Source organism: Gavialis gangeticus, unplaced genomic scaffold (assembly GCF_001723915.1).
Source record: "Gavialis gangeticus isolate Ggan-Ray unplaced genomic scaffold, GavGan_comp1, whole genome shotgun sequence".
Lineage (NCBI taxonomy): Eukaryota > Metazoa > Chordata > Crocodylia > Gavialidae > Gavialis > Gavialis gangeticus.
Genome location: NW_017729020.1, coordinates 7,229,177 through 7,255,018, shown reverse-complemented (window position 1 = coordinate 7,255,018; position 25,842 = coordinate 7,229,177). Strand labels below are relative to the sequence as shown.

General features: G+C 49.6%; 2 protein-coding genes across 3 annotated transcripts; one reads left to right on the top strand and one right to left on the bottom strand.

Moving 5' to 3' along the window:
• Positions 1–26: 26 nt before the first annotated feature.
• ASH2L (ASH2 like histone lysine methyltransferase complex subunit) lies at positions 27–13,210 on the top strand. 2 transcript variants are annotated; one of them, XM_019514459.1, is made up of 17 exons: positions 27–45; positions 245–314; positions 1,842–1,987; positions 3,109–3,197; positions 3,524–3,618; positions 3,854–3,949; positions 4,176–4,271; positions 5,260–5,335; positions 6,598–6,615; positions 8,082–8,175; positions 8,730–8,947; positions 9,133–9,300; positions 9,856–10,049; positions 10,376–10,468; positions 11,012–11,110; positions 11,654–11,713; positions 12,475–13,210. In XM_019514459.1, exons 4-17 carry the CDS (start codon positions 3,125–3,127, stop codon positions 12,580–12,582), a joined length of 1,488 nt encoding a protein of 495 aa, XP_019370004.1. In that variant the 5' UTR covers positions 27–45; positions 245–314; positions 1,842–1,987; positions 3,109–3,124; the 3' UTR covers positions 12,583–13,210. The 2 variants fall into 2 exon arrangements, with proteins under 2 accessions (XP_019370004.1, XP_019370005.1); XM_019514460.1 differs by lacking the exon at positions 6,598–6,615.
• Positions 13,211–13,799: 589 nt separating this feature from the next.
• On the bottom strand, positions 13,800–19,003 carry STAR (steroidogenic acute regulatory protein). The gene is made up of 7 exons (XM_019514461.1): positions 18,854–19,003; positions 17,671–17,784; positions 17,205–17,332; positions 16,938–17,096; positions 15,963–16,147; positions 15,610–15,703; positions 13,800–15,380 (listed from the first exon to the last, which is right to left on the bottom strand). Exons 1-7 carry the CDS (start codon positions 18,915–18,917, stop codon positions 15,261–15,263), a joined length of 864 nt encoding a protein of 287 aa, XP_019370006.1. The 5' UTR covers positions 18,918–19,003; the 3' UTR covers positions 13,800–15,260.
• Between the last annotated feature and the right edge of the window lie 6,839 nt (positions 19,004–25,842).

The following is a 25,842-nucleotide window of genomic DNA, read 5'->3' as shown; positions in this document are numbered from 1 at the left end:
CCCCCCCGCACCCCCCGAGCCGGGCGCCGCGGATTCCGAGGCTGGGTGAGGGCCGGTGGGGCAGGGTGCCCTCCCGCGGCGCTGCGCGCCTGCCCATTGGCCGGGGCGCCTGCCACTCGGAACAGGGGGTGGGGTTTGGTGGGAGGGGGCTAGGGTGGCCCCGCCCCCGGAGCAGGGACCACGTGGGTGCGTGGGGGGGCGCCCATGCCCATGCCCATGCCAGGCTCACGCTGTCCGTCTGCAGGGCCGAGGCTGCGCTGGGGGATGTCACCGCCGCCCTGGAGACTGAGTCGTCCAGCGGGAAGGATGCCCTGGTAGGTCCTCGCACGCGTCCACGCAGGGCTCAGCCCCAGCAGCACGGCATTGCCGCCACCAGGATCCCGCTGGCTCTTGCCTCCCCGCAGAGCTGCCGTGTCCCTCCTTGCACTCGGCCTCTGGTCACAGCCACAGCCAGGGAGACCGGGACCACAGACACTTGCTTTGATGCTAGCGTTCCTCGCCCCACCCAAAAGTGGGGCACGAGAGTACACAAAGGGCGAGCTCTGTTGGAGAAGTGTTCAAATAAAGTCACTCGTAGACAAGAAGGTTGCGAGTTTTGGCCATGTCCTGTGGACAGTTTCAGTTTTGTGACTCAAAAATGGTTGTCCTTTAAAGGAGAAACGTGGGAAACTCCCTTGCAGGATGGCACAGCTCCAGGTTACCCTGCACACTGGGGGCAGGAGGGAGGGGCGCCAGGTCAGCACTGGTCATCAATGTTTCCAAGGGTACAAAAAAGGTTGAGGATCACTGGACTGGTGCCGCTGGCTCTGGAACAAGCGCAGCCTGCTACGTGCAAAGCACAGAGCCGCTTGTCCAGGCTAGGTGTAGGGCAGTGTTTCCCATCCGCTGTGCCATGAGAAACTAACACGCGTGCCTCAATGAGCTTATAAGTATGGAGTGGTGAATGGCTTCACAGGTTTGCCTCAGAAACATTTTATGCATGTAAGTGTGCCTGGGGCTGCAAAAGGTTGAGAAACACCTGTGCAGGGGACCTGTCACTGCTCTATATGGTACATTGGGAATTGCAAGTCCTCACAAGAAGTGGATGTCAAAACCTTCTAAGGGCATAAGGGGTTTGTCCACCCTGGGACAACCTGGGTTGGGAGCATCTGTGCCAAAACAAATGGTAAAAATGCTCCTTGTGAACGGAGCACTCTTACATGGTAGCGATTTTGTCCATAAATAGATGACCAAGGCTTATAGTTGGAGGATTTTTACCTCTTTAGGTGCCATATGCATGGGTGCCACGGGTCTCCAGCTGCAGTAATTCAATTTAGAATCAAGTGCTTTGAATAATCTTTCTGTTATGTGGTAAGATTTGCATAATGCATTGTATGGAAACATCGCTAAGCTGGTTGCAGCGAACTTGTCTTGTATGCCTTTATGTACTTCTGATTACAGTAGGAGAAGGGGAAATTGTATTAGAAATAAAAGATATTTTTCTAGGAGGTATCAGCAAAATGTTATTAACTAGTTATCGGGTGCCTGGCAAAGCATAAAACATCAACAACCTTGAATAGCCAACAAATTGACTGGCTCAGGGGCAGCTGGATTTAGATTAGAAATGGAATGAAAATGCTGCTGGGTTATTCCCCAGTGACAGATGCCATGTGATTAATTCAAGTCCATTCCCAGCCCAGTTGTATATTAAATATTGCTGATTTAAAAGTACAAAGAAATCTTCTGTTTCCTTGAAATTCTGCTATCCAGGGTGCTGTACCAAACGTGCTGCTTGATTGACATGGGTTGAGTCTTGGTGCTTTGCCTAAACCAGCCTGTTTGCTCTTCTGCTGTTATTACAGGAAGGTGCCGGGGAGAACTCTGAAGTCTTGGACACGCAGACAGGTTCTGTGGATGAAGAGAATGGGCGACAGCTTGGGGAGATAGAGCTGCAGTGCGGGATTTGCACAAAGTGGTTCACAGCAGACACCTTTGGCATCGATACTACGTATGTGGCATCTTTGCTTGGCACCAAATGTCATTTGTACTTGCGTGGCTCCTATTCAGAGAAAAGAAACCACATACTGACTGAATTTTGTAACATTTAACTCCTGCAGATGATCTGAATTTCTTAGCCATTCTTTTAGGAGATGGCATTTACTTAAACCTGCTTGGGGATGACTTTTCAATTGATGCAGTCACTAGAAATCAAAACTCACTGGCTACAACATCACAACGTGCTTTGCCACCTGTTATCTCACACCTCCCATATTTGCACTTTATTCTGTTGATTTGTTATGTATTTAAACAGATTGGTAGCAAGTGTGTCCTTGCATGAGAGGGCTGATGCTTATATTGTACCGTATTGTAGAAGGAAGAATGTGCTTCATTTGAAGTTGTAGTTTGCAAGATCCTTCAAATCAATACATTTTTGACAGGTCGGCTAAGCTATGTACTAAATTTAGGTTTACACAAAAGGAAACAAAGCGAGAAATATTTAGAACGTAAATTCCCGGGGACCAAAGACCTTGTCTTCCTGTTTTATTTGTGTAAAATATAGCAAGCTGAGAGTTATGTAAATAATAGCAAACCAGGTTTATAAAACATTACATGATATATTTATGTTTTCCTCACTCTCTAATCTTTCTGTGCATTTGGACAGTCTCATAAAGTCTTTGCAGCCTTGGGCTACTCCAGGAAAAGATTGTGAAGCTCACATTTGAAAAAAACAGCTTACTTTCACTGACTCAAGCTGACAGGCAGGAAAGTAAAAATTACCTGTAAAGGGAAAGCAAATGCAGTTTGACATCTAAGATGCTTACAATAATTTAAAACACCAAAGTTCAAAATTGAAAGCTGGTTTTAAAGCTGACTTATTTTACATTTCCCACAGAATATTAAAACAACTTTAGAAATACCATGACGAATCCATGCTTTATTGTTAGAAGCTCCCGGAGTTGCTTTCAGCTTAATTTTACTGGATAAATTTCAGGACTGGTTCTGAAACCAAAAAAATAAATACATTTAAGCTCACTTATTTTTTTTTTCCAGAATGCACTGGGTTTCATTGATTATGAGGATAAATTCAAGTTGTGTATGGTAACTTACCACATGCTATTAATTTCACAGATCATGCCTGCCTTTCATGACCAACTACAGTTTCCATTGCAATGTTTGCCACCACAGTGGAAACACCTATTTCCTAAGAAAACAAGCAAGTAAGTTAATAAACCAATCGGCATGTCCTGCAAAAGTTGGATGTTCTTCTTCTTTCTCATTTTTGTTGAGGAGGGAGTGACGCATACTGACCTTCATTGTAAGCTGGTTTGGTTCTTGATGGGTCTGGTGAAGTTCTGCATTCTGGTTGCGAAGAATCTTCTGATAAGCTGACTTTTCTAAACATTGCAGAAGCTGAGGGGGGCGGGGTTGTTGTTTTGTTTTTGGGGTTTTTTTTGTATTTGCTAACTTTGAGATGCTATATAAATACACTTGACCTTCCTCATCAAGAGTGTAACTGGAGCTCTGCTATATTTTTGTTTTTAAGATCTGAAGGAAATGTGCCTTAGTGCTCTGGCCAACTTAACATGGCAGTCAAGGACACAAGATGAGCACCCAAAAACAATGTTCTCAAAAGACAAGGTACAGCTATAATTACACACGGTCATGTCTGAATGTGAGTTATGATTTGACAAAAGAGCAGTCATCTAGATCTACAAGTTCAAACAAACAGTAGGAGCTGTCAGTCTTACCAGCTCTTTTAGGTAAATTTCTAAATGTATACATGATCTTGATGTGAAAGGTTTAATAAAGTAGCTTTATATCTTTTACTGCTCGCAGTTACTAAAAGCCTCATTTTATTTCTTTTTTAAAACAGGATATTATACCATTTATTGATAAGTACTGGGAGTGTATGACGACAAGACAGAGACCGGGAAAAATGACTTGGCCAAACAACATTGTAAAAACAATGGTAAGTCAGTTTACACTTTATGAAGCTCTTTAATGATAGAGTTTCAGTTGCCTTCCGATAGTATCCTAGTTGCTAGTAACTGGCATGGAAGGTAGAAAAACAGTTCAGACATTAATACTTTTTGTTGTGGCTTCATGTTTACCTAGTTTACTTATTCTTCAATTCTAGACACTTTGGGACACGATAGGATCCTATGAGTGTCTTCAATGATTCTTCTCTATTTCAGTGCAAAGAGAGAGATGTGTTTTTGGTAAAAGAGCATCCAGATCCAGGCAGTAAAGACCCAGAGGAAGATTATCCAAAATTTGGCCTTCTAGATCAAGTAAGTGGTTAGAGGCAAAGGGAAAATTCTTTCCTTTGCACCGGTTTCATGGCTTGATGTGAACACCTTGCACATTATTTTAGTGTGTATATATTGGGGATATATGAATAAATATAACTTAATTCTAGGTACCTACCTACTTTTCTAATTAAAAAAACAACAGCCTGTTACTTTAGCCTGCTTAGAATAGGGCACCACATGCAGGCACGTGGCTACTGCTGCTGATTCAGCTCTGTTTGAGAAACGTTCAAGTAAAGTCAAAAGTAGGCAAGAAGATTGTGAATTTTGGCCATGTCCTTTCTGGATAAACTCAGTTGCATTATCTGGCAATAACAGCAGGGTCAGGGCCTGATCAGCTGCTGATGCTTCTCTTTCTAGTACGTGTCAGGGCTTTTAAAAGGTAACAGTCTTCTTTATAGCCCTTGCTGCACACTCTGATGGCATTCAGTTATCCTCAATCTTAATGCTGTTATATTAACATAACAGTACAATTGAAACACATTCCTTCTTTTTTTGCAATGGAGACAATTCCTTATGGCAAGATGGGGAGAAGAAAAAGGCAGGTGGTCTTATCCCTTTCGCTTATGTTCACATAAATCCTGCCTCTCTTTTTAGAAAAACACGTACCTAAGTCACCTGTGTTTGTGTCCAGTCCTGCGGTTCGTAACTACTCAATGCTATGCAACAGCACTAGAGAACAAAGCAAAATGGTGAGAACCTGACCTGCAAGGTGCGAAGGGCACATAGTTGAATCCTTCCTGGAACTAGGAAAACTTAAATCATTCCAGACTGCAGGAGGAGTAAGACTTCAGTGACAAATAAAGTATTTTACACTGTGCTCCTAAAATTTTGCTAGTGCTTCAGGTCTTGGAAATTCCTTAAGAACAAAAACCTCCTGCTGGAACCATGTGTTCACACACTTAGAACAGACTGTAGGTACTACCATCCATATAGTAGCGGCGCTTTTAAATTGAATTTTGTCTTTCAGGACCTGGCTAATATTGGTCCAGCGTATGATAACCAGAAACAGAACAATGCTGTGTCTACTAGTGGAAGTTTAAATGGCAAGTCCTTTAACTTTATCAAAATACGTGTTGAGTATTTAGGAATATGTCACATTTTTACAAAGCCCTGAATTTGGATATGTATGCTATGAATTAACTGGGCACGTAGAGTTTTTAGAAAAATTTAAAATCCAGTTAATTGGTTATTACGTACTCATTTGACTGCTTTTCTTGGAACACTTTGAGCCAGTTTAAACTTATGCCTAGTCTATCAACAGAAGTATACATCTGTCCTTACCTTAGCAGTGTTTACCCCAAGTTCACTCTCTCAGGCTGCCAGACATACAAATTATTGTGCATACCTGCTTGCAAGAGACCTAGTTAATCAGGAAAACTGTGATCTTTCACATTCTTTTCTATTTTTCTCTCTTCTCTCCACCCCTACCACCATGATTTTAATTGTGGCATAACTCCTGTTGCTCAGATCTCCCATTTTCCTTACTCTGAGATTTCAGTCTACTTTGTCATGTACCTCAATATTTTTTCTACTGGCGTAATAACAGCTCTGTTAAAATAATCTCTTAGGCTGCGCCCAGATGAGCTTGGCTGTGCAATATGTGGCGCTGCGGACATGTCTGCGGTGCCACATACCGCATATTCTGCTGTTGTCTGCACTGCAGGGGAGCAGTGAGGGGAGGGGAGCTTGATCCCTGGATATCCAGGGGTCAAAAAAACCCACACAAAGAGTGTGGAGCGGTGCACAGGGGGCAGCGGTCGCCTCTCAAAACAGGAACCTGTCTGGCTGGAGCCATGCTCTGGCTGCCAGCCAGGCTCTGAGTGGCAGGATCACTACTGCTGCAGCCCCAGGAGGCTCCCAGGACCCTAGGTAAGGCTGCTGGGGCCAGCCCAGTGCTGGCCCCAGCCTGTCCTACCCCACCTGGGGTAACCTGCCACACGCCAGAGGGTGCCTAGCATGGGCATTCCCCAGGGACAACTAGTGGTGGCACACGTCTCTGGTAGTTGTCCCCAGGGAACCAAAGGTCCACGCCTGCGTGGACATGGCCTTAGTGAGCAAGGCAAACCTTTTCATGTGCTAGTTAATATAAACTTGCTCTGAAAAATTTCCACTTGTGTGATAAGCCATTCTTCTGCAAATGCACATATGTTACTAGCAGCTAATGAGGTAACTTGTCTTTAAAAAATGCTCTGTACTTTTTGTCACTGTAGGTCTCTAAAGTATATATTTCAGTTCATGCACTGGTTGTGTTCTCCTTTAGTTATTAAAATTTGACAAATACATGGTGCCACTTCTGTTCCTGCAGGTGGAGCCTCTTTGGGAGGTGAATATTTTCAGCTTCTCAAACTTAAGTATTACTGTGGTTTGGAAAGGTTTTTTTGCTCAATTGTCTTAGAAGCTAAAGTCAATTAAAAATCTAAAGTGTGTCCTGAAATGATTGCTGTAATACTAAATACAAAACAATTCCACTTTTAATGTTCAGCAACTAGAAGCTTTTAAATTGTCATATTCTGCCTCACTTGACTGGCATCAGGTCCCTTCCAACAGAATTTTTCTTTTGAAGGATTCAGTAGGATTCTTAATAGACGTCCAAAATTTAACCATTTTGGCTGCTAAATAATGGGTCTGTAAAGCCCATTCTACAATATTCTAACATTAATAAGGGAAACTTCAGACGTGCTTGGAAGGCTTTATTTTTGCCAGTGCGGAGCGTGTTATGATATGCTGGGAGTTGATCTGCAGGATTAACACAAGCTGGTGTAGTCAGAGCTGGTCAGGTTTGTGCAGAATATGATAACCCCTCAAAGGTCTCGGGCCCTTACACTGCAGCAAGTATGCTGGTAATTTAAAAGCTTGCTCTGTTCTTAGTTACAATACACTGCGCACTAAAAGGTGTTTATCTGCAATCCACAGAAACCTTGTAATCGCATCCTTTTAAGTTAAGTAAAAATCTTTTTTTCCAAAAACCCTATGTATTCTCCTGCTAAAATACTACACTCAGAGTAATTTGGCATATCGGATGCATTAAAGAAGTTGCATGATAATTTGGCACAGTTTTGACGTTAGTCAGTGTTTTGTCCTGTACTTCAGTTGAATTCAAGTTAAATACGTTATTGTGAAAAGCGATTCTTTTCTCTTATTTCGATCCCAAATAGTAACAATTTTGGTATCGCTGGAGAGAGACACCTTTTATTGCTTATTTTCCCCATTTTGGTGTATTTTATTTTATATATTGGATTTTAAATGTTAAGTGCTTACTGCTGAAGCAGGTATTGTGTGTCCAAGTGTTTCTCAAGCATATCGTGTGCCATTGAGAGAACTGAAAGTCTGCTTCAGATGACAAATGCATACAGTGGGTCTCTGTTACTTTTGCAAAAGAAAATTAAACTGCATTAACTGCGTGCGTGGAATCTCCATGAAAGCGTGCATTAACTTTTGGTTTCAAACTAATCTTAAATGATAGCATAGGATTTATTTTCAATGGGAAAGTCATTAGTTATCATTCACACAGTAAAAGCTTGAGTTGAGCCCAGCAAAGCAAGTTTTCCTGATTGATGTGCTCATCTATTCAAACCAGCACGTTCTCTAGCTAAATTTTGGCTTTTACTGTGTTTGTTCTCTGTCAGCTTGTCAATTTAAATTTCAGACGGCTGCGTACAAGTTGGTTGACTCTTACTAAAGCAATAGACAAATGTGACAGTGTTGCACCCATGGCGGTTCCATACTCACCAGTTCCTTCTGCCACCAGCAGCCGTTGATATTTGGAATTGCGATGATTTCTCTCTTAAGGGGGTATTGCAGCAGGTGGCAGTGGGAAAGGAAGGGGAGCAAAACGCAAACAGCAAGATGGAGGGACCACAGGAACTGCCAAGAAAACCAGAAGGTAAATGGAAAGATACAGTCTGAATAGACTTAAGATAGCCAAGAGAAATGGGGAAGGAATTGGAAAGCATAAGCGACTATCCTCATACCAGCCATGGCTGTAGGGATGGCTTTAACAACACAGGGTACCTGCATCCCATTTGTTACCTGCTGGTTTGGAAGCAGGAGGCAGCATCTTGTGCAAACTTGTACCACTCTACTAGGTCTTTGCATTAAGGTGCTTTCTGGAGGGGTGGATGCTCCCCTCTTTCGGGCGTCATCTCCTTAAGGAGAAAGTGGTGCACAGGCCTCAAAAGTGGTCTTTTGCCCAGGAGTTAATTTGGCATTAGACTGGACATAGTTTAGGTTACTGAGTACATCCCCGGCCAGTCTGGTATAGACAGGGCATATATAGACTGGGAAATCGGAAGGGGGTGGTGCCGTCAGCAGCATGTCTTGTATAGAAGGGTTTGAAGAGGAAAATCTGAAGGAGGCTTGTTTGAGAACACTGGAGGCTTGTGGCTTGTGGCGTCTGCTGCTGCCCCGTTACTAACTCTTACCTTTTGCTTTTTGCAGTGACCCCTTGTTTTCAGCTCAGCGCCTGCCACCTCATGGCTATCCTTTGGAACATCCTTTTAATAAAGATGGGTATCGTTATATTTTGGCTGAGCCTGACCCCCACGCACCTGACCCAGAGAAACTGGAGTTAGACTGCTGGGCAGGAAAGCCAATTCCTGGAGATCTCTACCGAGCATGCCTGTATGAACGGGTCTTACTGGCACTGCACGACCGAGGTATGGAGTCAGGTCTTCTTCTGTGACTTCAGTTTACTAGTTAGTAAAGCTCCAAAAAGAATTGCTTCAAGCAGCAGATGTAGATGTAGGATTGACTCTTTGTAGTCTGCTTGCCTGTGTATGCTACTGCAAGGTGAAAACTGAAAATGAGATACTCAACTCCTTGTTCTCTCTGACTACTGCAGCTCCACAGTTAAAGATTTCTGATGACCGATTGACTGTCATAGGAGAGAAGGGGTATTCCATGGTACGAGCTTCACATGGGGTCCGTAAGGGAGCCTGGTATTTTGAAATATCCATAGATGAGATGCCTCCAGATACAGCTGCCAGACTCGGCTGGTCGCAGCCACTGGGTAAAGTAATTTCTAAAAACTTGTAACAGTAGCAGCTTTATTACCTGTTCTGGGTTTCCTCTCCCTTTCTTTTGGTAATTCTGGCCTCTGTAAAATAATTCAAAGAGTTAAAAAGAGTAGGAAAACTGATGTCAACACGGGCAACTCTTTTTGTGGAAGCAACAAAACCATTAAGTGTTTTTTTTTCTAAATGTGAGTGGAACAGCTGCAGCAAACCCTCAGGCATACTGTCTTCTGTCATGCTATTGTGATGGCAGTGTTTCACACTCCCAGCATGTTTGGCCTCACTACATTGTTTTAGTGAAGTGGGTGTAGATAGCCAAGGACCTACAGAGTCTTAGAACAGCAGAGGCTGTGCCTGAGCTTTCAGATGCTGATGGTACAGAGCAAATGTCGTTGTGTATTAAGTCCGGAAGATTCTCCCTGAAATGTTAACTTGTATAGAAAATCCCTGCTTTATGCATAACTAGACTTGAGTTTCTATCTACTTTTAAGCAGTCCAGTCATTCAGAAGCCTGAAGGAAGAATCTGTGACTGATCTCTGACTTTTCACAGGGAACCTTCAGGCTCCTCTGGGCTATGACAAATTTAGTTACTCTTGGCGAAGCAAAAAAGGAACAAAATTTCATCAGTCCATAGGCAAACACTATTCATCGGGTTATGGCCAAGGAGATATGCTCGGATTTTATATCAGTCTTCCCGAAGACACTGAGACTGCTAAGTCACTTCCTGATACCTACAAAGATAAAGTAAGTTGTGTAATGATGGACTCCTTCAGTGTTGTTCTCACCATATGTTTTCTGAGTATCTGCGTCAGATACTGGCTGTGTTTAATCAATGCCCAGTGCTTCCTACTTAGTTGCAAACATGGTTACTTTTCCTTCCTCGTGTTTACTTAAGGTGTTTAAACCTCATTTTTCATCGGTGACCTAACCATAACTGTTTGCATCTCCACTACTAGGTGGTGCATGCACCAATTCAATCCTTGTACATTTACCATTAGCTATACTGCCTAAAGCTAATTGCGAACATCTTGCAGCCTGTTTTTAAGTGCTGCTGTTGCTTACCTTTGTAGGCTCTGATCAAATTCAAAAGTTACTTGTATTTTGAAGAGAAGGACTTTGTGGATAAAGCAGAGAAAAGCTTAAAACAAGCACCTGGAAGCCAAGTAAGTTTAGCATGGGGGTAGGGTGGCACATGATACCGACCACATCAAAGATCCAACAGAACAAACAAGTTATTGAGAATCGGTGCAGTGTGTACGTTAGTTAATGCATTTTCATCTAGGATTCAAGCAGCACCAGGAATAGTATGACTGCACTCTTACCTGTCTTGTATACGAAGGTGGAGGTGGAGATTCCAACTTAAGCTTCAGTTGTCTAAGCTTAGGGGAACTCAAATAAGCCAATGGGGCAGCTGGATTTCACTGTCCTCAACCTATGATAAGTCCCTGTAGGCAGCTGTGTTTTAAGGAATGCAAGATGTTAAATAAATACATAAGTAAAATCTAGGCAGATGTGCCAGGCACTCTGCAACATTAAGCCAAATAAGTAGCTCCAGTGTTAAAGAAGATTCTGTTATCAAAATCCTTAGGTTACCAAGTGAGGGTCAGATGGAAGGGATCTGAGATGGGGAGGGGCAGGAAGAAGGTTAAGATGAATCAGTGAAACTTAGTGACCTCTGGCTAACTGTTACTATTTTTGTTTCTCAGATAACCTTCTACAAGAACGGGGTCAGTCAAGGGGTTGCCTTTAAAGATATTTTTGAAGGCGTTTATTTCCCTGCCATTTCTCTGTATAAAGGCTGCACGGTACGTACATAAGACACAGAGCTCGGAGTTTAGAAGACTAAATGAATGAGGGAGCAGAAATGTAGATTTGTACTGCAGCGGTTCCTAGGAGCCCTGATCATGGGTCTGACTCACCACGTTTGACAATGGACAATCACAGAACAACAAGTCCCTGGCCCAAGGAGCTGAAAAAACACCCACAATCATTCCAGCAAAGGGTTCCTTGTGGCTTTCAAGTTAACTCCCAAATTAACTGCCATTGTCTATCTCTAGCCTCTAGGGAGATCCACCAAGGCCACTTGAGGCTACACTTGAGTTGCTCTAAAAGCTAAGAGACCAAATGCTTACCTTAGAGACTTAGCTTTTCATGTCACTTTCTTTCCTGGGTGCTGACATGTGTTGCCACGTAATGGTATGTGGCCACATTTTACCAAGTCATGACATGTTTTGCTAAGTCAGACAAATATCGGAAGCAGCCACGTCCCCTGGCTCCTGTATTTGACCGCTGTACTTCCTCTTCAGCATGTTTCTCTGACACTGAACACATTTACTTTTCTTTCATAGGTTTCAATAAATTTTGGACCGTATTTCAAATACCCTCCAAGAGACATCACTTACCACCCAGTAAGTAGCAATGCAGCAGCTACAACTCTGCTTTTCCTGTGCTACTGCTACTATATCGGTTTTCAGTTTACCTGGTGGGCCTCCATTCTGTCAACAAAAGGCAGGTCAGAATTGTGAAGTGGCATTTTTCTTTTTTTGATTTCGAGGGTGAAGAGGAGACTGGAATGCACTTGCCTGAGGAGAAAATCCTAATAATCACTTTCCTCTGAATTTTGCTAGTACAGCTGCATTACCTAGATTTATATTTTAGCATCATTTCACTGGGGCAAAGGGAGAAATGCATTGGGCTTGATCTCAATGAGCAGTGCTTTGGTTGAGATACTGCTTCTGTATCCTGCTCAGTATTTCTAGGAGGAATTATGTGGAGCTCAAACATTCCCTATTTTGTGCTTGAAATGGGATTAAAGCAAAGCATGTTCCCCCCCGGTGGATTCATTGGAAGCAAAATTTAAAATATGCATTTGATCTCAGATCCCTGCCCCCTACCTTGCATCTTCAGAGTTACACTTCTGAAACAAATGGCAGAGAAGCTGGATGTGGATATGATAACAAGGCTGTCATAGTTAGTACATAAAGCCTGGAAGGAATAAAGCCTTATACCCTAGGGATTAAAGCTCTCTGTAACTCTTGGGATTTAGGATGGAACCTATTTTTCCTTACCCCAGAATTGATAGAAGAGTCAGTATGCTAAACTATAGCACTCTGCCCCTGGACTGACTACCTCAGCCCCATTAACACTTTCCTTTCTCCACCCCCAACAGATGAGCGACATGGGCTGGGGGGCTGTGGTAGAGCACACGCTGGCTGATGTCCTCTATCACGTGGAAACAGAAGTTGATGGCAGACGCAGCCCGCCATGGGAGCCTTGACGGAGATGCTGTCTGTGCAGGCATTTAGCTTTTTTTTTTTTCCTTTTTTTAATTGTGGACTTTAGAAAAATAAATATGGTTTCTTTCTAGTGGAACGTGCACTGCTCAGTTTCTGAACCAGTCCTCTTTGGCCAGAACAAAACAGGGTGAAGCAGACTCAGCAGCTATTTCTGCCATGCACTCATTGGCATTAGATGTATTATGTTCTTATGACCCATTCTACCCCAGGCCGGGGACTTTTCAGTGAATGCAGTGCTGTGCTGTATTGTGCTACCTACCAGCGTCCTCTACTACTCGTCCTTTTAAAGAGTCACCAAAATGACTATTTGATCATACTGCAATAATTTCTCTTTACTGTCTGGATTGGAGAAGTCATCCTTTACTAAGACTGGGCCCTGGCCATAAATGCCTGCTTCATAGTACAATAAAGCAGGTGCATCCAGATACCTTCCAACAACGGAGTAGGATCATCTGTGCTACAGGATTTTTAAACTGTCAGTAGCTGTCATACCAAGGGATTGCTTTGTACCAAGACTACTGTGTTCAAACAAAATTATGGGACAAAGAAAGTCTGGGTTTATTTTATATTAACTGGAAACCAGTTTAAAATAAAGTCTTTTCCCCAAGACTGGTTATGGCCTTGGCTGTTTTATGAAGGTTAGGACTTCCATTGCTGCCAAATTCCATGGGACCAGACCTCTTATCTGAACTGTTGCAGCATGTTGTTGACTGTATGTACCTCTTCCTGGAGGCACGAGTGGTTTTAAAAAAAAAAAAAAAAAAAAAAAAAATCGGGGAATATTCTGAGGTCACTCTGTTTTTAACAGATCTTACGGTCCAATACAAGTCTCTGAAGTGGACAAACTGGTTTCTTGTATGGAGGTAGGTAACACTCACAATAATAGGAAATAAAAGTTCTGAGCAGTTGTTTAACTTGCTCTCTACTAGGCTCTGAATAAATGAAATGAGGCGTGGACTTTGTATTTCTTATATTTATTTTAAAAAGTATTGATACAGGTTTCATACACTTAACAGATTCATTTTTGGGGGAAAAAAAAGCCTGGTGAGTATATTAGACTACTACACTGATTACACACATCTTCTACATAGCAACTGTCCTTTTGGAGCTCTACAGGGCAGAGAAGGTAATAATTTTTTAGAGTGTAAAGTGAGATGAAGCTATTTTCACAATGAATAAGTTTCTCTCTGTTACATGTAATTACCTTCATTTAAAACAAATGTGCTTAGGGCTGGTTCACTGGGAGGTGTGTATGTTGCATTAACAACTGGAATAAATATTAAATAGTCACATAATATGCAAATCTATACAAGAAAAATAAATACCTATGCATTCATTTATAAATTAATTTCCTACAGCAGAAATCCACCAAGTGCAAAACTGATCTGCAGCTGCCTGTACTGGAGGTTGAGCCAACTACAGTGTAAAGCTTAGAAATCTGCACTGGAACAAGCTGCTACCTGTGCAGATTTCTTCTGTGAGACCTAAAAACAAACTTATTGCAGGCAGGTCGCATAGCTTGTCAGAGATGGCTTTGCAGCATAATCTAGGTACCATAGAATATTTGCAAAGATGCAGGTAGCAGAATTACTCTAGTGTTGTATGCAACAGCCCAGTCTCCTTAGAGTTACTATAGGTTTTCCATCCTTCACTACCTTAAAAGAGCAGGAAGGTAACTAGTTTTAGACAATACATAATACTCCTTTAAGATGGCTATAGGAAGCTGTTTCCCTTTTCCATTAACATTTCAAATAATACAGTTCACCAGATAGGGATTTTGGAAGCTTCAAAAGGTCTTGGCGTGGCCAGGCACAGGGAGAATGAATTAAATGCAGTAACTATTCTGCACAAACTCCCCATCAGGACAGCTTTATTTTACACTTCAGTACCTTGGTGCCTTCTGAGGCCCAGGGTTTGCAGTGTAGTTTGTTCCACTGAGTGCAGTTCAGTCCAGCTTCAGAGGCATTCTGTAGGAAATGTGTCTATTGGGGAGCTCCTCTGGAATCTCTCTTGGAGGCTATTGCCAGGTGTAGACAAGCCCTTCATAGTTACATTTTAAACCTGTAACTCAGTGAAGGTCTTTTAGGCCTAGTATACCTATTCACATACTCCAGTAACTGTTCCTGTGATGTATCTACCAAGTAAATGGAGAAAATTGAGTGGGGCTTGCATTGCAATCTTGGCCGTTTATGTGTTCTTCCACCTTTCTGCCTCGGTGGAAGCAGAGCCCTCTTGTTAGAGCAAGAGAGTAGCTTCCCTGTAAAGATGCCAAAAACTGTAGAAGAACACAAAGCTGGACACATTTCACCAGGCACCAAGAGAATTCTGATACTGCAGGCAGCAGAGGTGGCCCTGTCCTTTTTTAAGGGACCTGCTCTCGGTAGATCTGATGGGTTGGGGGTACACGGGGAGCCATTCTTCCTGGGTGGGTGGGTGGCGATCTTGTGCTGCAGGGAGTACAGCAACACGCTTATCCAGAACTGGTCCAAGGCCAACTCTCCTCCCACGAGCTCCATTCTAAAAAAGTCTAGCCTAGAAGCAGGTCTTGGATAATACAGTGGCAATCTCACCTTGGGGCACATATCTTTGGCCCTGTTGGCCTGTGACAGTTTGTGACTGTGGCTCAGGGTCAGGTTTCTTTATGGGGAGCAGCGAAACTTCAGCAGTTGACAGCGACTGCAGGAGGAGCTGTGCTAGCCAGGCGCTTGCGGAGATGGTTGGCAAAGTCTACCTGCGTCTGGGAAAGGACCTGATTGATGATTGATTTGGGCAGCCACCCCTGAGGGAGAACAGAGAACAAGATGGTGTTAGGTGAAGGGGTTTGCAGGGCAGGAGGCGCAGGCGGCAAGGGTAAAGACATAGGCATGGGGAACATAGTGGCTCTCTGGACTGGATAAAACTAGAACCACCTCAAACAGGTTAAAAAAACAACTAGAAAACTGTTGCAGCTTCATTTACAGCTGCACTGCAAGGACCTGCACAGCTGTAAGGGAGCTCCACGCACTTACCTTCAGGTCAATGCTGAGAAGCCACGTTAACTTGGTCTGGGAAGGATTTTCAGCCAGTGGACGAAGAATCATGCACGTGGGCCCGTTTTCAGCTCTGCACGAGAGGGGAAATGCATTGCATTAGGAAAGTAGCAACTGAGCTCTGACCAGGGAAGTGGCATATTCTTTTCTATAGACCTTAGCTAGGAGGGGGGCAGTTCTTTCCTTTTCAAGCCTTAGAAAAGCTGCATGTGTTAGACTCAGTCTGGGATTTATAAAAAGGTTTCCAGGAGCGTATTTTAGACTTTTGCTGTCCTTTGCCAGTAGGGTCGAGGGGGAGGGATACTTTTTACAGACGGACAAGGGCTCTTTACCTTATGAATCCCTTCTGTTCTGGCATCGCCCCATGCTTCGTGGCCATCCCAGCCAGGACGCACGTTGAGCCACGTCTCTTAGTGCACCGGACGCTGACAAAATCTCGCGGTCCAACGATATTGCCAGGTGTAGCAGCAGCAGTTTCGTGGGTGATCAGCGTGTCTTTACCAATCTTTTGAAGAATCTGTGATGGGAACAGAGTTCCCCACCGTTAGACAGAGCCAGCCTACCATGCTGCATACACGGGCACTGCATGTCAAACCCTACGGGCTGCAGTCTAAGACTTGATCCCATGTTGAGATGACATACCAGGCCATTCCTGCACTCACAGTTCACCGAAAGCCTAACCAAGGTCTGCACCTTGCTGCAAGCACCCAGATTCCTCTACGTCATTGGCTTCGCAGTCGCAGAACAGCCTGGTGGGGCCCTTTCCAGGATGTTAGATTACAGTAAGCAAATCTGCACTGAGATGTAGGAGCGGATGCTCGATTCTTCCAGCACAGGGTCTAGTGTGATGAGTTCATAGGATGCTATGTTTAGGCAGCATCCAGCCCTGCTGCTACTTCTGATGTATAAACACCACCAAATATTTGCAGTAAATTGAATTTGCCTCTATTTACAAGTGCAGGCTGCTCCGATTAGGAAATTCCCTTCTCCTGGGACAATATTACAGCTACTGCAAAACACATTCCAGGTCAGCTGCAGGGAGCTTGGTCTCTAAAGGAGATGAGGGTCTGTGCTCCTCAGAGAAAGCAGCTCAGGGATGAAAAGTAAAGGCAGGGACAGCCCCTGCCCAGATGTATTTATGGGCTGAGCAGTTCCTCTGTGCCTGTCTTAAGAAAGCAAAACCATAATTCTTCAGTCTCTGCTCACAGCACAAGTGAACAAAGCCCGCAATGCAGTCCCTACCTAAAATCGGAGCCCAGGCACCCGTCCTTCCCCCCTTGGCACCAGTGCAGTCACCAGGGTCTCACCTTGACCTCCTGGACGCTGGGGTTCCAGTCTCCCATCTGCTCCATCCTTTCCACCAACTCCTCGTACAGAGAGTCCAGGGGCTGGTCCACAACCACCTCCAAGCGAAACACCTTCCCCACGTCCGGCAGCACCTTGCTCAGCACTCGGTCCCCATTGCCCTACGGGGAAAGGAGGCAGGAGAGTTTGACGCTGCCCCCAAACGTTCATTCCTGACCATCAACACACACGATATACAGCAACAATGCATGAATGGGCAGGAGCCCTACCACAGCTGTCTCTGTTTTCCAGCCGTCCTGGTCTGCAAGGATGCCGAGGGATTTCTGGAGGGCCTCCTCTCCCTGTTTCAGATAGGACATCTCCACTTCGCTGAAGGGACTCTCCTCCAGCCTGGAGCCTGCGGGGAGGGGAGTTTACTTGGTCAGGGGTGAAGCACTGTTGGCAGCTCCACCCCCCTACAACAAACCAACATGATGCATGGTGCAAAACAGCTCACCCCGTGCATGCCAGCCCTGTGGAGGGGGTGTTGGGGGAGGTACCCATGTGCTCAATTCCCACTGCACTTCTAGGTTTGGGATTTGGATTTTATAGACTAGGCTGCTTGCATCTATGCTCCTCTGCAAGTGTGCACGTATTGCAGGTACAAGCTCTCGATAGACCTGAGCTGTGGCAAAAGCTACTCCAGGCTAAACCCATGCGAGACCCTCCCCTGGTGGCTCACCCCATGGCACTTACTGAGCAACGAACTCCGCCGGCGAACCTGGTTGATCCATTTCCCAGGGCCCGCGCCAGCGAAGGCGAGCTTGTTCAGCTCCTGGCTGATGGCAACAGCGGCCTTTCGACGCAGACCTTGAAACGAGAGAACAAAGCTGCGACTTAGCAGGGCAGGTCTGCTCGCACTGCACTTTGCATTACGCTCCCGAGTGAAAGAAAAATTCCCCAGACAGATTCCCTACCCGTTCAGGGCGCACGGATATTTCGCCTCCCTGATTCCGCTCACCTGCCCAGGTCCCCAGGGAGGCAGTGCACTCACAGAAGAGGCACGTTCCCATCTGCTCTCTCCGCTGCCTGCCTTTGAGCACAGCAGTGCTCCTGTCTAAGCAGCAACATCTTTTTGGTTTCTGCAAGCGGAGTGGACTTGCATCCCTGCAGGACCTTCCCCAGGAGGTGAGCTCCAGTTCCCACGGGCCTCAGTACGGAGCCAGGAAATCGCATTTCATCCTTTATTAACACTTGAGGGGAGGGATGGGGCCTATAATGAGGCTATACAGCTGTAACATGGAGAGCAAGTCCTGCCAACCACTGGAAGGGGGTTCACCTCCGGCTTCAGATGAGAAAGTGGGGTGGGATTTGAGAAGTCTCAGCAGCAGCATGTGCCCACTGACACCTGCCCTAGGACACAGAGCACAATGGAGGGAGAGCTCTAAGCCAGGAGAACCAGGTTTGCTACAGGCCTGCAAGCAGCTGGAGCAGACCCCTGCTCCAGTACAACGTGGAAAGCCAGAGAACAGGGCAGGCTGCTCCTTGTTTGCAACAGCTTGGCAGGGAGGAAACGCATCCAAGCAGCAGGAAGGCCTCAGCCTCTGCCAGGCAAACACCTGGCAGCGGGGAACGGACTCTTTATCTGTGCTTGCAAAGCACCGGGTGCATTTAAAACGTTGCATAAAACCTAGTGCAACAGCCCTGGACAAAGAGAAGTGTCCTGCATTCACCAACAGGCATGAAACCTTCCCCTGCTCCTGCTGGACAGGCTTGTCTGGCAGCTAAGGGCACAGTGCAAAAGGCATTGGGCTCCATGGCGGAGCAGAGACAGCGCACAGAGGAGCCCCAATAAGCAGACTTATCGCAAGCAAGAAGTGTCTTCAGACCAGTTCAACGCCAGCCCCCTCCCCAGATGCCCGGGGCTGCTCCCCCTCACCTGTCATGTTGCGCAGGTGCCTGTACGAGATCCCAGCACACAGCTTGAAGGTAGCTGGCAGCATGGTCCTCGGCTGGAGAATCTCTGCCCTCGGGAACTCGTGTCTCTGCAGCAGCCGGCCCGGGGCTCAGTGTTTGCCTGGTGCAGCCCTCTGGGCTCTCAGCCTTAAATACCGCAGCTGAAGGATGCTTGTTTGTCAGCAAGCAGATAAGGAGAGGCATCGCTTACAGCAGGCTGCAGGGGCCAAGGCCAAAGTCATCTCCCCAGGCATCTGTCATGGGGTTGCAAGGGGCAGCTCCGATCAAGGGAAGCAGCAGGTCCTGCCACCCTGCCTCTTCTTTATTAACTCTGTGCAGCCCAGCGCAGTGCTACCTTGGACAGAGTAGGCGCTAGCAGGTTGGTGCTGGGGGCTCCCGATCCACCGGCCTTGCAATCCCTGGCCATGCGCAGACCCCTCAAGGCAAACATTTGCTGCCTGACTCGCACACACGGCGCAGTAACACAGGCAGGGTATTACCACTGCAATTACACCCTCTCCACACAACTGCCTGTGGCTTCCTCCCAGTTGCTGCCTCTGAGGATACAGTGCCCTCCAGCAGCTGCCTTGCCCTACACCCTACAAAGGAGCTGGCTCATAGCCCGGTCTCTAGATTTACCCCCAAGGGAGGACTGCAGATTGCAGAAGCTGGACATCTCAGGGGGAGAGAGTGGGACCGGCCTTTCACACCAGCCTGCAGTCAGCCCGGGGGCTGCTAGGAATGGAGACCCAGGGGGGTCCCAACCTACAGCAGACAGGCAGTGAGCAGAGGTCTGACATCACAGCAACCATTTGCACTGTAGACGGTAAAAACCCCGAACAGCACGCAGGTATGACCTGCCTTTGACACAGGAAGCCAGTTAACAGATTTCCCTCAGCCTGGCATTGCCCCTGGCTCTGGTTTGGGCAGGCCACAGTGCCAGCTGTGGCTCAGCTGGGCCCCAGTCTAGCCTGGGATCAGACTTCTTCTGCCCTGCTGTTCGGGTCCCATTGTGGAGCTGTGGGCAGGGACAGGCTGGTGACCACACGGGCCTGGAGCCCCGGCTGCCTGCAAGCACAAGCACAAGCCCGGCAGGCCGGCCTGGTGCACCCGGCCCGTCACGGTGCAAACCGCTCCCAAAGCTGCCTCGGCCCGAGCATCAGCTGAACAGCGCTGCCTGCACCGGGGCCAGTCGCACCCGCCCCAGCCCCCTGTACGCCGCCTCCTTATCCATGGGACCCAAAGCGCTTCACCCCAGAGCCCTGTTCTGCTAACCAGGAAGGAGCAAAGGGCCAGGCCCAAGGTCACCTCACAGGGCAGTGGCAGAGCCAGGCCGAGAGCCAAGCCTTCCCCAACCCCAGTTGGCCCACGAGAGGTGTACTGCAGTGGGGCTCTCTGGGCTGGGGAAGTCCCCTGCCTCGCAACCCGCCCACGTGAGCTTCGCACGTATCTTCTGGAAAGCTCAATTATCTCCTAGCAGGCTTGTGGGGGGGAGACTGACAGGAGCGATAACGCTCAAGGATGAGATGACATTTCTCAGATGAGTTACAGCCTGAGAGACACGCGCTGCGGAGAGCCAGTGAATCACCCGCTGCTTCCTTTGACGTCAGCTCTTGCGCCCTCCCGCAGGGAGCCTGACCTTCCCACCGGCTGTTGCAAGAACTTGGCGCGGTGGGAGGTCAGCGCTCGCTGGGCCATTAGCCTAGGATGCCGACCCAACAGCCATAGAAGCGGGGGAGCAGGCAGGGGCTGGGGCACCCAGCTGGCACACGGAGGACAGGCCTCTGCCACTGATGTGCTCCGTGACCTCGGGCATGTCTCTTCATCTCTTCCCCCTCCCACCACCTGCTCAGACTGTAAGCTGGCTGGGGCAGGGACTGTCCTGGCACAGCGAGTTTCTGCTCTCAGCTCACAGCGTGCTGCTGGCCGCAGCACAAACAGTCGCTGCTAATCGGGAGAGCAGGAACGCGATAGTCAGCCGCGAGGCATACCCTGTTCCCCAGCAAGATAAAGCTCCAGCATGGGCCCACGTAGCTGCCTGAGTAAGTTCTCCAACAGCAAAGCACCCTGGCTGGGAGCTTGGCCGCAGGGAGGGGGAAGTACATGGCAAATGCTACCCGTAAAGACACCAGGCCTGTTGAAGGCAGCCTAGCGCCCCGTCCCCATGCAGCACTGCTCACGGGGTTGGAGGACCTGGGTGGTGACCGCAGCAGGGGAGGAGGCAAGAGGACATTTGTGCACAGCTCCCAATTCAGCCCTGGCTCCCCAGTGGGGCACGAACCCACCCCAGCCCCTTCCAGGACCACTGCTCTCCTCTCCCCACCGCCCGCACAAGGCGCTTTCTCATCCTAAGGCCTGGGGCCTTTTCTTGCCTGAAGGACACAGTACAAAAACAAAGAGCATTTTCTCTCGGGTGAGATAAGAGGCAGCCAGCACTGAACCGGGCAATAAAAACCACTTGGCCCAAGCTGCCTGGGAGGTTGCGGCCCAAGCGCTTTAACAGGAAGATGAAATACCAGCTCCACTTGCCACGTACACAACCACAGGCCCACGGGGCGCAGCCGGGGTCCCTCCCGTCATCGGTGCGTTGCAGCCCTGCTCCAGACAGAGCCGACAAGCAGGGCTGGCCCCAGGCCTCTCAAAGCAGCCACCCAACGCCCATTTCCCAAATCGAGATGATGCCGAAGCTCCGGGAGAAGCTCCCAAAAACTTGCCAGAATTACTCCCACAAAAAAGCCACGTGTGCCTTGACCCACCCCACTTCACGCTGCAGGCCAGGGAGCCCCGTAGCCCACGATGGACTCGGAGAGGGTGCAGTTACAAGGGAAGGCAATAGCAGCCCATAGGGCCCACCAGGACCTGCTCTGAGCCCACACGTGGCATGGAGGCCACAACTAAGATCCCAGCCACACATGCCCACTGCACAGGACAGCGGCGGTGACAGCTCTCCGGTGCGCGTCATCGCTTCCCCAGGCCCAAGCCCATCTCCAGTTCCAGCAGGATCTTTCCAGGGAGCCCGGCTCCCACACAGGACTCTCATCTGACAAGCCTCCTGGAGCAGCCCTGACATTAAGTGCCCCCGGGAACCCGTAAGCAAGAGCAGGAGCTCGCAGCAGCAACGAGAAGGGTGTCTGCCCTGGTTCTGGCAGGGACGCGGGCACCTTTGGAGGCCCCATGCACTGCTTGCAGGTCCATCCCTCCCCACCTTGCTGCAGGACAGGCCTGCCCACGCCAAGGTCTCCAGAGGAGCAGCCCAGCTTGCCACGTGGCAGGGCAGACCCTCAGGACAAGTCACTCGCTGCCCTGATGGCGCAGCATTCAGCCAGAAGCCTGCCTTGGAGCAACAGCTTCATTTTCAGAGTTGGGGTCTCCAGGGAAAGAGCTACCAGGGTCGCCCTGATGCTGGAGGCTCTCCCCAGCTCATGGCAGGGACAGCTGTTTGGATCCTAGCCAGGCGATGCCTCCTATTCCCTGTCGAGCCGTAAAAGGAGGGAGGTGCCTTTCCCCCTTCCTCGCTAGCCGAGGAGCACCTCGGGAATTGGTGGACAGGCATTGCCGCCGGCCGCCAGCAGCACTCGTCCATGCAGCAGAGGCTCTGCTGCAGGAAGCCGAAGCAAAGCTGAGAGCCGGAGAGCAGCTGGGGACCCACGGAAAGAGCCAGGCTCGTGGCCTCAGGGAGGTGCTGCCAGGCCAGACAAGCCTGACTGGCTCGGGCTCACTCCAAGTGCCCAGGGCTCGTGCAGTTTCCAGAGCAACAGGTACAAAGACCATTGTCCCTGCTTCTGCCTGCAGCTGCCATACGCTAGAGACGTGGACGTGGGAAGCAATGGAGCCTGGGCACAAGGTACCTCTGGCCAGGAGCTGAGTATTGCAGGGGGGAGAGGGATGGTGCCTGCCCCAGGGCCTGGCTCTGCAGGGTCCAGGGCTGAGCCTGCTGCGAGATGCAACGCGCACCCCCGCGGTTTGCATGGGGTTGTAAGGGCTGCAGTTGCAGCTTGCGGGTTTATCAGGACAGGCATGCGCAGCCTGGCTGGCAGGCAGGGATGGGAGGTGGGCATTTGCATTGCCTGTGGTCCTGGGAGGGGATTTAAGTTGGCTTCCTGTGCATGCAACAGCTGCCAGGCTAGGGCAGAGGCAGGGGCAGGGGCAGATACCTCTTTCTCACAGGGGTTAGGAGGGCTGTCTAGAGCAACCCAAGCAGCCTGCCCTGTCATGCACCAGCCCAAAGCACCCTTTCATCCTAGAGCCTGTAGGATCCAAGTCCTGCGCATGGTTAGACACCTCCTCCCTAGGGGTTTTAACAGCATTTGGAGAGATGCTGAGAGCATAAGGGCTGGGCTTGCTCTTCCTAGCCCAGTCCCACACCATCGGACACACTCGGCCACTTCAGGAGTGGGTCCAGACACTTGGAGGGAGCCAGGAGCTGCTCCGGCCTCACGAGCCTCCTTCCCTCTGCAGGTGCCAGAGACGAGGCTCACCGTTGCCACCTGCAATACCACAGTGCTAATGCAGAGCCCTCAGGAGCCCTAGGGAATACCAGGGTGAAAATGAACCTCACAGAGAGGCTGAGTGGCCTCGAGCCTCCTGAGAAGGCAACCGGGCCGCCTGGGACCCCTGCCCTGGAGCCATCCCTGTGGGAGCCCCACACCATCGCAGTGGTGGCCATCTTCTGCTGTGTGTGCCTGCTGCACCTGTCAGCCTTCCTCTACACCATCTGCTTCCAGTTCCAGGGCCAGGCCTGCCCACCCGACGGGTTTGCCACCCCCAGGGCCTGCGAGCAGAACGAGCTCGCCACCTTCCACCCGTCCCCGCTCTCCGGCACCCACGCGCCAGCTGGGGCTGACACCAAGGGCTCCAGGAGTGGGTCCTGCTGGAGCAGCACTTAGCTCAGTGCTCTCCAAGCTCAGATGCCAGCGGAGCCCAGCTCCATGGCTGATGTGCCAGGAAAACTCAGCTGCCGGCAAAGCCAGGATGGTTGGCACCAGCTGGAGATAAAGCACATGGCTGTAGACTTGCTCCGTAAAGAGGATTTCCCAGAGCTGGGCCTTCATGGGGCCGACCAGCGAAGCGTGCAGAGAGGCTGGAAGCAGGAAGGGAGAGGCGTCGGGCTAAGACGCAGGGTACCCTGCTTCTGCTAGGCTGGCAAGGCCCCAGGGAGCTCTCTGCACCACATCAGGGGAGCAGCCAGCTCCCAAATGCAAGGGGGAAGGTCCACAGCTGGGACAGGACCTCCTGGCAACGCCCCAGGCAGCAACAGCCTGTGGGATGGACAGCTTGGGGCTGGGCTCAGCACTGAGGCATGGGAGCTGGGGCCAGAACAGACTTTGCACAGACCGCCCACCTGGCTGGGGCACACTTGGCAGGGGTGCTGCCTAGCCCACTCAGACTGAGCCCCCCGGGCCAGGGTTGTCCTCTGCATCTACCCCGTCAGGGCCCCAACCTCCCCCAGGGCTGCTGGGCACCACTGACACGGCTAATAAACATGCATCACCTCCAGCTGTCCAGAGCAGACCCATGCAACCTCCCCTGACATCCACACCTGGCAGCAGCTGGGGGCATGGCCAGCCCCCATCACTAAATGCCCTTGGGGCGCACTCACCTCACTCTGCAGGAAGGGCTCCCAGCCTGCTGCGGCTGCCTCGTGCAGGGTACGCGCGTGCTCCCCCACGGCTGGGGCATGGCCGCAGGCAGGCACGCGGGGAGCCCTGCCTGCTGGGGCTGGAGGCTTCGTCTCCTCGCAGCCCAGCGCCGTCCGTCCGGGGAGCAGGGCCAGCTGTGCCGATTGCTGGCAGCTGCCGGCTCGCTGGTGCAGGACCTTAGAGATGGGGCCTTTTTGAAGCGCACCGCTGAGCTGCCTCTGTCCTGCCGGCTCGCCTTGCAGGTCAGGGCCCTTGGCTGCCAGCTGCAGAGGGCAAAGGGCCCGTCACTGAGAGCAGCCTTGACAAAGGCCTCCACAATGCTATTCACAGCTGCCGGGGATGGGGCAGGGGGAGCAGGCCCCATGCAGGGCAGCAGAAAGGGGACAGCAAACAGTGCCGCCTATGCTAGACCCCAGCTCCACCTGGCCCCATGGGCACTGGGCATCTTTAGCAACAGATCCTGCTGTGGGCAGATGAGTGAGGGCTGGGGGCAAAGGCACATGCTCCTCAGTGCACACAGAGTCCTTGGCCCTTGCCTGGTCTGCCCAATGGTGGGGCAAGTGCCATGGCACTGCCACGAGGGATGTGCTGGACACTTACCAGGGAAAAGGGGCCCTGTGGGAGGCTGCCAGGTGCAGGACTGCCCCGAGCTGCACCTGCACAGGCCCCAGGGTCCCTGCCTTGAGCAGCATGAAGCCAGCCCCAGACGAATGGCTTTGCATGAAGCTCATGCAGAGCCAATGCCCGGCACATGAACAGAGCAGGAGGGTCACAGGGCCTGGCCCCACACCCAGCCTGGCCACCACTCATTTTCAGGGTCCTAGTGGGGCTGGAGCTGCAGGCATCATGGGGCCAAGTGCTCATGCTCACCCTGCAGGCAGGACACACCCAGGAGGGCTCCTCCCATCTTCAGGGTAAATTCGGGGCCCCAATTCACCCTGCCCCTAATGATGCCCGGCAGTCCTGCATCCCTTCCCACACCAAGCTGCAGCTGCCCCCAGCATTGGCCAGTTGGTGGGGGCCTGTATCTCAGGTTTAGCCAGAGCTCAGCAGGGGAACCAGCACCAGGAGCCGAGCTCCCAAGCATCCAGCTTGTGCCGAGGGCCATCTAGCGGCCAGCATGGACCTTGTCGCTCCCCAGGCTGGGACCTGGTTTAAAGACCAAGCGGAAAGCAAAAAGGGTGGTGGTGGTAAACCCTGCTTTACCTCCAGGGTGGAGGGTGGGAGATGCTTTCACTGCAGATGCACTTGGTGGGAGGCCCAGCGTGCAGCGCTGACCTTGTTCTGTACAGACTCACCGTCTCAGCCACTCAGCCATCCCCTCCAGGCGCTG

Excerpts from the sequence above, each read along its gene's own strand:
- ASH2L (XM_019514459.1), top strand. The coding sequence starts at position 3,125 with ATGACCAACTACAGTTTCCATTGCAATGTTTGCCACCACAGTGGAAAC. Across the intron at positions 3,619-3,853 it reads CAATGTTCTCAAAAGACAAG|GATATTATACCATTTATTGA; the intron begins GTACAGCTATAA and ends TTTTTAAAACAG. Across the intron at positions 8,176-8,729 it reads ACTGCCAAGAAAACCAGAAG|TGACCCCTTGTTTTCAGCTC; the intron begins GTAAATGGAAAG and ends TGCTTTTTGCAG.
- STAR (XM_019514461.1), bottom strand. The coding sequence starts at position 18,917 with ATGCTGCCAGCTACCTTCAAGCTGTGTGCTGGGATCTCGTACAGGCAC. Across the intron at positions 17,333-17,670 it reads CCGGCGGAGTTCGTTGCTCA|GCTCCAGGCTGGAGGAGAGT; the intron begins GTAAGTGCCATG and ends CCCTCCCCGCAG. Across the intron at positions 16,148-16,937 it reads CCAGCGTCCAGGAGGTCAAG|ATTCTTCAAAAGATTGGTAA; the intron begins GTGAGACCCTGG and ends TTCCCATCACAG.